The following is a 13,859-nucleotide window of genomic DNA, read 5'->3' as shown; positions in this document are numbered from 1 at the left end:
TTACCTGAGCAACAGAGTACCTTTCCCGTAACAGTAAGAATAACAATAAACACACTGTATTTTTCCAGAAAAATCTAAATTTTCTCTCACACCGAGTTCTTCTTATTTGATTTTAGCACACTACAACCTAGTGTAATTACTTTGAAAAGAACAGATCTCCTTTCTTATGCCCAAGTTATCACAACAGACACATATCACAATTTGTGGGCAATTACGCAATGTGGATCCCATCTTGGAGAAAGCTGGACAAAGGTTATGCCCTGTATTGATGACTGGTACTTGAAAAGGAAACATATTGCAGGACCAGTGCTGTAATTATTTCCATCCTTGAAATGAGAGGTATTTTAAAAACACAAGCTTTCAGGGCAACAAACTCTTCCATCTGTCATCGCATGTTATTGCCAAGTAATATACACCTAACTGTAGCTAATCACATAAATGGCATCTGATATGCAATCATGCAGGATTTTAACCTATGCACACATCATAAAGCATGATAGATGAGTACCATTTTAAGAGGCATAAAAGGCTACTGAAAGTACACATGAAAATGAAAATTCTTGTTTACTTTACTAAAACTTGGAAAAGATGTTAAACAAAACTGTTTTATTTCCATTCTGTTCATATGTGTTCTCTAATTTTAATAATAAAAGAATCAGTCTTACTTTCAATTATTTAGGTCCTATGATATTTCTGTTGCAGACAGTAGCGAAATATTTTTTTGTTCTCTTTGTGAATTAAAGTCAGATTGACACTCTTTTTACTTGCAGAAGTTTCATGAAGGCTTGGTGTTGATTTCAGCACATAAAATTTTTGAGGTTACATGTGCAAAGTCCATTTTTGCTAATTAGCAGATGTTAAAAGCAAAATGAACCAGTGCAACAGAAGTAATTTTACAGAAGGATTTAAAGGATACAGCAAGTTTACAGAATCCTTTGGTTATATTTACTAAAAGAGAAGTTACACTGACAAGGACCACAGTACACAAAACATATGGTTTAATTATTTTTAGGGTTTCCTTTAGTGTTTTCGGTGTTCACAATATAAAAGATGAAGACCCTCCCCTCCTCAAGAAAACAGATAACCAGAGACAATTAGTCTACTCAAAGGCACTCAACTTGCTTTTTAAGTTAAGGAGACACCACGTTGATACTTGTTTCATCATCATGGCCTAATAGTCTTTTCAAATTCCATTCAACACAACAAATTATACTCAGTGACCAAGCACAAAATATGTGGGAAATTTATTTTGTTGAGTAAAATATTCACGATCTTACAAAACTGATTCTACCAGACAAGGCCTTTGGCCAATTTTGATTTTTTTTTCCCTTTAACACGCTGTGCCTTAAGCTTCTTTCTTTGCCTGGAATTCATCCATATCGGGTACTGTCCATGCTGATCTAGAAGAGTTTTTTTGTTCCGTTTATTATCCAGGTCCATTTTGCCGTCATCTGAAAATGAAAGGTATTTATAGTGAGTAAAATACCTGAATCAGCTTCATAGATGTTCTTTTGTTATTAGATTCCCCAAAATATCCCCTAGACACAACAGTATTTATACATAGAAAGCTGAAGGGTTTATATACAGAAAGCGCTTTCCCAACCAATGCAACCGCAACCCAGGAACTTCAACAGTTGATAGTAAATGTGCAGAATTTTCCCTAAAGGCCCTTCTCTGGGCAAAGCATCTTATTCTTTAGTCTGCCATCTGTTCCAATACCGTGTCTAAAAATATTGTGTGTGGTCTCCACCACAGAGACACACAACCATACAGGAAGCCATGGGCTTACTGAAACATATGCACAATCATACACCTTTTATGATGTAATGTTTAAGATCTGTTCTAAAAAATTAAATTAATCTGAGTGGAAGATGAAGACAGGTAAAGAGAATAATAAAGAAAAAAGCTGAAATACGACAGTACAAACAATGAGCCAGGGATGCCACACTTGCCTCAAGGAGCAAGTATGACATCAAGTCTAACATATTTACAGGCAGAGAGAGAGGCTTAATCACTAGGATCAGGAAGACTGACCATGACCTGCTCACTCTCAAAAACAGCATCCCTAGCTAGCTAACACCTCATGAACATTGTGCCTTGGTGAAACAAGAAGGTTGCAAGAGGAACACCTTGCTAAGTACTGATTGGAACTGTGCTCTGTAATTTCATTTCAACCTTGTTTCCAAACTATCCGAATGCAACTCAAAGCTTTATCACGTTGTGCCTGTATGTCGTTAGGAGATAAAGCTCATGAGGAAAATGCTAATGTGCTGCTTCTATGGTTGAAGCATTGCTGACAGTCTACAGGAATGCACCACAGACGTGCTTAGGGAGCCCTAAGTTGGGATACGAATACTTGTAGTCAGCAGAGAATCACCTCAGGGCCCTACTGCCTAGTTGCAGAACCAAAGACTGATCCAGCATGGGACAGGCAGCAAAAACGTTCCAGCTCCAGAAACCTCACAGGGTATCAGAGAAACACCGAGGCCTTCTTAACAAATGACAGAGAAGATACAGCCTCCAATAACACAACAACAAAAACCCAGCAGCACATACATAAGCTTCTTCTCAAATTCCTGTCCTATCACGACAGGTTAATCTGTTACACAGATTAAAAGCACATTCACAATAAATGTCTGCTGCAACATTAACTAAATGAACCCTCTTGGACAAAAAATACCAGTTGCTCACACAGCATAATGTTTTCATTGTATTTTGCAACCTCAAGGATGCTGTAGGAATCAGTAACAGGAAGAAACCCACTGATCAGAAGCTGTCCAGGGACATAAAGAAAATCTATCAAAGGGGTCAAAGACAGAGAGAAGGACCAAGAAAAAAAAACTATAAAGGCTGGTTATTGAAGTGACTCAATAGATACGACTATCTTGAAAAATATGTACATCCCCACAAAGTTTTAAAAACGGCTACAAAACCACTATTGACCAAAGGCTAACCAGACCTTTCATTATTTTTTTCCTAACAATACAGACTGAAAAAAAAAAATTAAAAAAGGAATTCACAGGGTGCTGTGAAAAATACCTTAGAGTAACACAGTGAAATGTCCCTAATATATACTTGTAACACCTGGTGATGCAAACTCCCTTATGTCCACACTTACTGCTGAAAAGTCCTTTCAAAGAAGACATCGTTATTTTCACAAAACTTGTAGTTGTTTGTGAAAGACATATATTCTTGGGTATTTCTGAGGCCGTTATCTCTCTGCAAAAGCCAAGTGACAATGGCCACTTGTAGAGAAGTTGCCAGGAGAGCTGGAAGGAGGTGTAGGAATGACAGACAGCCAGGCATTTGCTTCAGAAAGAAGGTTTAAAGCAATGATTTTTCCTCCAGATTCAGCATCAGAAGACTGACAACATTTAAAAAACAACTTTTACCTGGATTATAGAACAAATCAGAACCATAGATAAAAATTCATATTATAATTTAAGCTATCCTTAACTAGGAAGGTGGTTTTATATAGCATTCTCTTTCCATTTTCAACATCATAACATCTTAAGTGCCATAAACTAGAGAAGTAAAAAGGACTACGATTTAGTTTGGACTTCAGTTTTTGGAAGAGAAAGCGTCTTTCTGACTCCTGTCCAGTATGCAGCTATTTAAAACCCTTGTTTCCACTTGCTGGGTAACTGCCCACTTTCTTTACTGAGTACTTTCTATTTAAGACAAAAAGAGGAAGATGGCGTTATCTGTAGACACCTAAATACCACCCATTCCTGCACCACGTGCAATGCATCATTAATTAGTAAACCGAAATTAGCTCCGTACTTCCCCTACTTTGAGACAGTACATTTAAACAGCAAAACACCACTATATTCTTGATAAAAATTTCTATGAAATTACTTTAGATTTAGTTTATATGTTTACTGTCCTTCTTAAATTAGGGCGCAAATTATATCCTACCTCTTGTTTAGCAGCAAATATAATGCTGTGATTGGAACAACTGCCAAGCGATGAATCTTCACTCACCTGGTGTTTTCAGAAATGTCTCTCTATAAGGTACTACACAGTACATCTCCATAAAATACATTACGTATTTTACATACTAAAAATCAGATGTCAGTAACTTTGTTCCACAAGTGACCGCATGCAATATGGATGCCAACGTTGCGAAATGACCATATTCAGTGCTTTAACAGCATCTTTTAGCGTTAAAAGATAAAAGTTTTCCAACTTACTATTCTCAGCCTGTAATACTCATACGCCTGATCCCACAGCGTAAGTCACAGGAACAGTCACAACACCGCAGGACGTTCCTGCACCTGGGGGACTTCAGGAAAAACCACCCAGAGCCCAACTCACCCCTCTGTTCCAGCACTTTCTTGGGGGGCAGCACGGTCGCCACCTCCTTGACCTCCTCCATGACAACATCCGCGTTGGTTCCCAAGATCTTCTTCAGCCTCTCCAGCTCCTTGGGCGCGTTCTTCTTCCTCTTCTCCGCCCGCATCTTCCTCCTCCATTTGCTCCTGAGGCTCTTGGCCATGTCCTGCGCGGAGGGAGCGGGCGCGGTGAGCGCGCGGGGCTGCACGCACACGCCGTCACCGCCCCTCCCCCACTCACCTGCCCGCGCACGAGGCCGCCGCCAACACCGGCGCCAGGCCGCGCCGCCCCCGCGCATGCGCAGGATGACGCGTCAGTCCCGCCCCTGGGCGCGGCCCCGACCTCCGGCCGGCCGGGGCAGGCGGGCCCTACCGTAACTCTCCGAGCGAGCGCGCAGTACCCCCATCGCGCCCCGCGCCGGCTGCGCTGCGGGACCTTATCCAACCACCGGGGCGTGCCGAGGGCGTGGGGATGGATGAACAAATAAACGCGTGCTTCATCACAGGGAAAAAAAGCGAGCTTTTATTCTTCGCTACTGCCACGCATTTCTAAATCAGGCAGAAGAGAGAAAGCATCACAGTCGCTCAAACCAATCCGCAGTTGCACTTCAATAGCATCAGTCCCGTTCCACCACGGAAAACACACCTTGTCACAGCTTGTGGCAGGACACGGATGATTTCCCAATTACTGCGTTGCCTCGTCACTGAGTCTCACTGACAGGCCAGGAGAACAGTAACAACACTGCATAGGAAGTAAGAAAGCCTTTCAAAATTGTTTTTACCCTGCCTGCCCTTCCAGGATCTCCACAGTTTGGGAAGTAGCGACAGTCACGGCACCTCTCCCCCGCCAGCAAGGGTCTGCAAAGTTCATTCTTGGCACCCTGAAGTTCTCCAGTCATGGCAGCAAGAACAGACAAAAGGCTTTCCAATTTTTATTGACACAATTAACCTTAACATACAGAAGTTGATAAAATCCCAGAATCTATCTCCAAATGATTTTTCAGGACACTGAAAGATAGGCCATAAATAATACTAAAATTAAGAACATTCTTAACATTCTTAACACCCTCACAGCCCTCAACAAGAACAGAGTATCTGTCAGGGACAGATAACAAAAACTAAACAAAACAAATAACAAAACCAAAAACTAGAAAAATATTTAGCTTAGTAATATTTAGCTTAGCACAATGGTAAGCACAGCCTACCCTTATGTGATACACACATTTATGATCAATCCCAAAGGAAACATTTCCAGCAGCTACAGAACAGCTGTAGCTTACTCTGGAGCAATAAGTTGGCAAACTTTTTCATCATTAATTATGTCAAGTGCAAATTAAGAGATTAAAAAAGTGACTGTAATGATGACAGCATGTTAACTGCATAAAATACATGGTCTAGAGAAGAACTGTAGCTACATAAAAAGACTTTTTTTCCCCCCTAAGGAGGAATTAGTATTCATGGAATGAAAAAATAATATAGATTCAGTCTCTAGAAGACAGAACTACTGAGTTTGCAGATCATCCAAATTGCACTATAGTTAAACCACACCACTTTTGGCTATTTTTTATTAAATGTTTCCAGTAAACGCAGCAGGTGTAAGAACAGATTGATGATGTCCAAGTAGAGGTTGATTGCAGCCAGTATGTACTCTTCAGGGGACAATTTGTGCATCAGCAAGTGAGTGTCGTAAATAATAAATCCACAGAACAGAAGAGCTCCAGCAGCAGCAAACACCAACTCTATTGTCTCACTATAGAAAAACAGCTGGAGGCAGACAAAATATGAAAAAAAAATTGTAAATTTAATTTTCTTTTTAATATTAAAACTATGCATAATGATATGCCACACTTACAACACGGTCTTCCTACTGTTATGTACACACAAACACGGTATTATGATGGCATTTCAATGTCCTTATTCCATGTATTCCCCAGTCACTGTCTCTTTAACTGAGTAAAAGTGCCTCCACATCTAAGAGGGCGGAAACTCTGGTCTGCAGGGTATTAACAATTAGAAAAACAAAATACAGCTAAAACCCAAATGATCTCCTTCCCATTCTCTCAATCAAGTAGTGGATCTCGACTGACAAATTTTGTCAATCAACACAAATACTCCTTTATTATTGGCAAGAACAGCACCCAACAAAAATCCAAATTGGAAATGACTGGTTAAAAGATCACCAGTGTGATCTAGAATAGCCATGAATCTGCTTAGGAATTTTCTTTAAGTTACCTTTTTGTTCTACCAGAAGTTAGTAAAAGCTCAGGCTCTGAGCAACCTAGTCTAGTGGAAGGTGTCTCTGCCCATGGCAAGTGGGGTTGGAACAAGATGATCTCTAAGGTCCCTTCCAACCCAAATCATTCTGTGATTCTATGAATATCTTGTAACCATGAACACAAGGTATCTTACCCTCAAGAAACCTGAGAGGATTAAAATCCACAAACAAGCAAAGAGTCTGAAAAAAAAATTATAAATTGTGAGCAACAATATACTTTCTTTTAAACTTAAAATATCCTCCCTTCTTACAGCTAACTGTTCATTGGTGTCAGCAGTAAGTTTTATAAAGTTGTCAAAAGTTACTTTCTAACTTTAATTTTTTAAAAAATATTTGAAACAGCTGCCTTCTGTCTCAGTGAAAACTCCACGTAAACTAGTTTTCTAGTGGTTTTAAGAATCATAATCACAGAAAAAAATTTACCAGAAAAGCAGAACTGTGTAAAATTAATAATTTAAGATAAATAAAACCCTCACCATTCCCTTGAAGCAGGTTCTTTTGACCTGTATTCCTTATTATAGCTGCAAAGCTTGCTTTAAGAAAGAAAAAACAACCTTAACAGAAAAGAATTTTCTAAAAATCATCAATATGACAACATACCCTGCTCCAAACTTGCTGAAGTCTCTCTTTGACTGCAAAGTATATGCAGTCAACCCAAGAAATACAGCAGTAGTAAGAATAAAGGCTTGCAGGACGATGGAGACATCGTAGAAACTAACTATAAACAGAAAAAGTAGTCTGTCAATTAAAGAACACTACATCATGTATTTGCTACATTATCTTTTGAGGAAACAGAAGTTTAAACTTTCACAGACAGGAAAAAAAATCTTAACTGTGAACAGAAAAAAGTAAACTATAGCTGAACTTGTCTTTGCACTACGAATTCATGATCATAGGATTCAGGGGCCTTGCACTGAGTTTGACAGTTACTTGAGAGCTGTAGCTTCTTATATGGAAATAACAGGTCTTCCCTACTTACAATTAAAAAAACACTGCCAAAACAAAACAAAAATATTTTAAGCATAGGTAAGTGAGATCTTAAGGGAAAAGCTATCTGAATTTTTCATGATATTGAAGCAAGGGGGAAAAACAAAATTCTCTCCAAAGGCTCAAAGTTTTGATTAGGGGATAGGAGGAGAAAGGTTACAGAAATGAGTGGAACCTTTTTCTTCCCTCCTTCCTCCTTAATCTTTCTTTTCCCCAAATAACTTTTTTTTTGCAGGTCATAAGCCACGATGAAGAGGTTTCAGCATATGCTGGAAACTATAATGCAAAGTGATGCCACGATTTGTCCACACACCACCCCATTTCACAACCCTAACCATGAAGTACAGAATTCTCCAAACTCAAATTCCCTTTGAGGAAACTGAGGGGAAAGATAGGGATATTTCAACTTTAAGATCAGCTCTGCTAACAGCTGCCTTATAGGAAAGAACATTGATAGCTTTACTGAAAGAATTCATGGCACAATTCATTTCTCACTTCAGGCTTGTACAGTTTCAGTTCTTGATCAGAATCCAGTTTTCTCCCTTGATTCCCTGTTGTTTTGCTAAACTCATATCACTGTCATTAAAATTTTCAAACAGGATTCATGATCATTTTAGTCACATCTAAAAAACTCTAATGGCAATTCATACAACAGACTGTATTCCTTTTCCAAATTCTTTATGGAATCAGACAATAGGATGGCTACCATTTACCTGTAGTGGCAACTGTCAGTGCTTCCAGCAACGTCTGCAAAAAGCAAAATCAAAAAATTACATGGATTAAAAAAAACAGACCACAAAACACTTACTTGGAGACTTCACATGCAGTGAGTCCCATTCTGCTACATAATCCCAGCACATTACATTAGGTCTCCTGTTAAGTCTTTGTATATGAAAATATATCTAGTTTTCAACAAGAAAATGGCAATCACACTGTCTTACTGTGTGGAACTTGTGTTTCATAAAAAGTAATTTGTGTTACTTGTTTACATACAAACTGAAAATGAGTGAGAGACCGCCCCTATAGAAAAATACCATTTACATTTTCTACTCAAAGCACACAGCATTCTTATTACATTTCTTACAAACTATTCAAGAAGCTATACAATTAATACACTCTTAATAACTTGTTAGACAGCTGTCTAACAGTAACATAAAGTCTCTGCATCAGCTTCCTTTTCCCACTAATCCTTGTTTTGAAACAGCTAATTTTAAAACACATTTTGAATGTCTGGGATGAAGGCTAGTATGGACCCTGAGTTTTTCTAAATGATAATTTCAAATTGAGTTTCAACATAATAGAACATGAGAAAACTCTCTATGTCATGAACCAAGGGCTCAGAAATAAGAGAATATTTAACCCATATTTTGTTTAAACCAATTTATCACACAGACATTAGAATTCTTCAATTCCTATATAATGTAATACTTAAACTGTTATTTTACAAACTCCCACACAACATTTGGCCAAACTGTTACATCACTCCTTGTTACAGCTTCACTTGTTAAAAGTTTTTAAATGTTTTATTCACCTGCAAGAGTTCAAAAGTCAGGAAGCATATAACTGTGTCACCATTTAAGCAATCTATTACTTATACAGCAAAGCTGTCTTTCATTTTACACAAATACAATTTAGGCAACTTCTAAAGCATCAAATTCTAATTGAGCTACTGTGACTTTTCAGAAGATTGATTTCTACATTATCCAAAATATCCAAGAGAAATCATTAGCCCATATCTAAAAGTTCACAAAATCAGGCAGGAGACTGAAATTTAAGGACAGCTCCAGCTCACCTGCCTGTGCTGGAAACATGCTCAGAATTTAGCATCAAAAAGACAACAATTGAAGAAATAAAAACATAGGGCTGCTTTGGGCCTCGGCTGGAGGCCATCCATTAAGCAAATAAGGTAACAGGAATGCCTCCTCCTTTCCTACTGAGCAGTTTCATAGACAAATGCCTGACATAAACAGAACAACAAGAGCAGATACACAGATTTCTACACACATCGAGAAACCTGACCTAGAGCCTATCCAGGAACAACCTGTGGACAAAATCAGATCTTCATAAGCACATAGGATATCTTTCAAGGAATACAAGAAAAAAAAGTTACCTACCACTAGTTTCATGGAGTTCATCACAATGCAAAATATTCTAGGGACTATTATAATTGAATTTATAAATACTTACAAATCCAAACAGCAGGTATAAATTAAGAGGGTGCTGGTGTCTGTAGAGGGTTAGTGCCACAATTATAGCCAAAGATCCAAACCCAGATATCAAAAGCAAGGCAGGCCTGTAAAGTTCCATACAAAAAAAAAAAAAGTAGTCAAAATTAAACTCAAATATTTGGAAGACTAAAAAACAGTTTATATAAACCCAAGGTTTTTAAGTGATCACCTAGACACAGATATCCAAAATAAATGTAATGCAAGTCTATAATAAAGCTGTTCTAAAACATATCATTACAGATAATCAGTTAAAAATAGTCACAAAAAATGACATCTTTTTCATACTGAAGCTAAGGACTACCCAGGAATCCATTACCTGGAAAAGAATCCATATAAAGAAGAAAATCCATCTGTATGAAACTAAAAGTATTAAAGTATATGTCATATTTTGCCTATTATGAGCTCCACACTCAGGGAAGTGTTTTTCATAAGCATCTGACTGCAACAAACACAGGCACTAACTGCACCAAGGAAAATCAGTACTGACCGGAAAGTATCATTAAATCATTCAGGCAGCCCTCCAAGAAAAAAATAGACCAACATCAAAGACAAAAATCACAACAGTTCTAAGTGAGAAGGTCAATTTTAAATTATCAGATTTAAGTAGAAAACTGTAGTTTTACAACATCTGTTGCATGTACTATAGCTTATACAGAAACTGAAATTTTCATATAGTGTTTGAGCCTCCTTTTTTATTTGGGCTTTGAAGTGAAAGTAAAAGCCAAGTCTGCAAAAGCACTTGGAGGAAAACAGAAACTGGACTCCTTTCCCAGCTGTTCCTTTCCCTGGCCTGTTCACCACAGTTTGGATATTTGTTTTTTTATCATGAAAATTTGAGATGCAAAAAGAAGCAAGCCCTCGGGAATTTTAGCGGACTAGTTTTCAGGGAAACAACCAACCAACACCACCCCTGAAAAAACCCAAAAGATAGGGGGAGGGAAGAAGAGGAACAAGATATGATTCTGCTTTTTGGGACAGGTACCTGTAAGCAACAGCATTCCAAAGAGATTCTGAAAGTACTTAGACCATAAACCAAGAAATATCAGTAACTGGGATGTTCCGCAACTCATGCATAAGTTTGCATAGCCTAAATACTAAAATAAGCACTATTAATAAAGCATTGATTAAAATAAACTTTCACTATAATAAAATTTCCATAATAAACCAAAGACAAAAAATGACAGAGAAGAAAGATTATTTCCTAATCAAGTTACAACATTTCTATTACAGAATCAAAACAAGGGGTATAAAAATTATTAGGAAGACTGAAGTGTTCCAGAGCAACAAACTACATAAACTATACTTACCACGTGCTAAACATCTCCATTTCATTTGAGTATTTACCTTTCATGAACAAATGCCTGCACTCTTGCAGAATACAGAAAAATTGCAGATGTGACTGTGGTCAATAGAACTTGAATGGAAAGAATGCTGTAGACTTTCCGTAGAAAAGCTAGAATAAGGAAAATAAAAATGAAATCACTTTTGAGTTACACTTAGAAAGTTCAACAGTAAATCAGATACAAGTTTTCATTTCCATAAGGAACCATTAGAAAGTCATAGTGAAAAAGCACAGAACAGTGTTGTAAAAAGCCATTTTTCCTTAAAAAAATTGACACAATTTTTACATTACATTTATTACATTTTTATTATCACAACATTAATTAACCAATAACAAGATAATAAAAAAAATATAAAAAAAATTTGCAAGGAATTTACTTTGGATATATTTAAAAACCTATGTACACCTATGTCTCACTATACTAACAGCATACCTTCTCCATCATGTTACTGGTATATAATGGACCTAAATGCTGGAAGATTAACTTGGAAGTTCTGTGGAGGGCAGAAACTGCCATAAAGTTTAAAAAGGAAAACTTTTGATCATAATATCTATTTGATTGCCCTTCCGCCATGGTAAATATTGTTTATCATCATTTGTGACTTGCACTGTACTGAATGGGTATCTACAGACACAGATTGCAGGAAAAAATAAAAAAATCCCAGAACTAAGCTAACAGGCTTCTTAATTCTAGAACTGTGGAAAGCAGAGAGTAGTTCAGGACATACAGATACATCATACAGAGATTCTCGTTGGGAATGCGAGGAGATCAAACCCACTGGGCAAAATGCTGTGAAAGGAAGAATAAGTTTACAGGGAGAAATGATTCAGTCATTGATAGCACAGCCTAAACAAGTTTAAGAGCACATACTACGAGGAGCTGAATTACCTGCTTGCAGCAGGAAGTTAAATACACTTGTAAGCTGTGACAGACTGGGGCCTACTTGATTGTGATAAACTGAACAAACCTAGAAGTAGCCTCCTAGCTAGCACAGCTTTCTCCCCACATTACTAGATGCATCAGCAATTTTGCTAATGGCATTATCTCTTTCATATCTCCTATTGCCCCCTTAATTTTTCAAACAAGGAAAAATTGTATTTTTATAGGAAAAGGCTTCCTGATTATCAGAAATATCTGATAAAAAATTTCACAACATGCAGCTGTTTTTATTCCAAAATGCATTCACTAACACTGTAAGTATTTCAGTAAAGAGCAATGATCAGACACATTCTACGAGATTATTCAATGCATTTGAGACCTGCACATGAAGAGTAAAGCAGTATTTCATGGGCATTAATATGACTCAAGGTACGCCAAGTGCTTCAGCAGAAGAGACAATATTTTATCACCTCATAGAAGAAATCCAAGTCCTTCAGTCTCATGGTTAAACTTCCATAACTACAGACACTGATTCTAGCACTGATACCGATTCTGTATGAGTCACAGAATCAATAAGGTTGGAAAAGACCTCTGAGATCATCAAGTCCAACCTATGACCGAACGCCACCGTGTCCAACAGACCATGGCACCAAGTGCCACGTCCAGTCTTTCCCTAAGCACCTCCAGGGACGTGCAGCTTTCCAGGGTCTATGCACCTCACGTATTATGTCCGGGCTTCAAAATCCGTCACTCTGGGCAAAGTCAAGTCTGAATCTACAGCGGATTAACCCCTTCTCATGAGAAGACCTACTCCCTTCACGCTTAGATGACAAAACCTTTCGCCGGCCGCAGTCCCTCACCCTTGACGTTTAACCTGGACTAAGTAACGCCCTGGCTCCGCACTCACAACCTGTACCCAGGTTAAAACACCGCGAAGAAACCTCCCTTCAGCCCAAGGCCAGAGGCGATGGGGTAACCCAGAGGCACTTGCTGGGAGCGCGGCCCCCCCCGACTGCCCAGCCGGGGGGGCAGCGGAGGCTGTGGCGAGGGTCATGCGCAGCCCGTACCCATGCGGATGTGGAGACTGGCCGCGGCCACGCTGTTGCCGTAGTTGAAGTCATCCTCGATGGAGCCCCGCGGATATCGCTGCTCCGCCGCCATCGCCGCCCGCGCCGCTTCCGGGAGGCGCGGCCGCGCGCCGCACCACCGAGCAGGGCGCCCCGCCGAGGGCCGAGCGCATCGATCGGGGTTGCTCGCCTTAGTGTCGGACCCCGCGTCCTGCAGCTGTTTTAGGTCTGGAAAGGAAGTTCCAGGGACTGAAACAAACCCGCCCTTTGGCTGGTTTTCACCTTTGATTCGCATCTGTCCGCCATGCGGAAAGAGTGCTCCAGCGAGCTGGGGTTGCCCACAGGTACAAACAAGTACCCGCGTTCAGCAGTGCCTGATGAAAAGGTGCTTCGGACGGTGATGCTCCCTGTCAGTGTGTACCCCACTAGAGAGGAGAGTCACTTCCATAAAACTTTAATGCGAAGCAGGCTTTTATCGCGGCTCTCTCCGAGTTCTGTGTCCCGTCCTTCAGACTCGGTGTAATTCAACAGAACCCAAAGGTGCACGTTTCTCAGGCGTCACGCAGCACTTTGTACAAGCGGACCTTGTATTTGTGGAATTGCCCCCCAAGAGCTGGCAAAGGTGGTAGCTCACGCTGAGGAATCCACAAGAGCTGGGGTTTTGGGATGTGGGGTGGGAAGTGCAGTATGTTATGTTTTTAACTTGCGAATATTATCTAAAGTGTGCCAAGACACTGAAGTAATAT

At 39.4% G+C, this 13,859-nt stretch overlaps 2 protein-coding genes across 2 annotated transcripts; both read right to left on the bottom strand.

Moving 5' to 3' along the window:
• Positions 1–1,217: 1,217 nt before the first annotated feature.
• On the bottom strand, positions 1,218–4,682 carry LLPH (LLP homolog, long-term synaptic facilitation factor). The gene is made up of 3 exons (XM_064655751.1): positions 4,576–4,682; positions 4,318–4,501; positions 1,218–1,451 (listed from the first exon to the last, which is right to left on the bottom strand). Exons 2-3 carry the CDS (start codon positions 4,496–4,498, stop codon positions 1,288–1,290), a joined length of 345 nt encoding a protein of 114 aa, XP_064511821.1. The 5' UTR covers positions 4,499–4,501; positions 4,576–4,682; the 3' UTR covers positions 1,218–1,287.
• A 148-nt stretch (positions 4,683–4,830) lies between these two features.
• On the bottom strand, positions 4,831–13,423 carry TMBIM4 (transmembrane BAX inhibitor motif containing 4). The gene is made up of 7 exons (XM_064655749.1): positions 13,114–13,423; positions 11,169–11,277; positions 9,784–9,889; positions 8,310–8,343; positions 7,210–7,327; positions 6,744–6,789; positions 4,831–6,098 (listed from the first exon to the last, which is right to left on the bottom strand). The coding sequence occupies exons 1-7, from the start codon at positions 13,406–13,408 to the stop codon at positions 5,892–5,894; spliced, it is 915 nt and encodes a 304-aa protein (XP_064511819.1). The 5' UTR covers positions 13,409–13,423; the 3' UTR covers positions 4,831–5,891.
• Between the last annotated feature and the right edge of the window lie 436 nt (positions 13,424–13,859).

The sequence above is a fragment of the Pseudopipra pipra genome, chromosome 5 (assembly GCF_036250125.1).
Source record: "Pseudopipra pipra isolate bDixPip1 chromosome 5, bDixPip1.hap1, whole genome shotgun sequence".
Taxonomy (NCBI): Eukaryota; Metazoa; Chordata; class Aves; order Passeriformes; family Pipridae; genus Pseudopipra; species Pseudopipra pipra.
The sequence above is the reverse complement of the archived record's forward strand: the minus strand, read 5'-3'. Positions and strand labels throughout refer to the sequence as shown.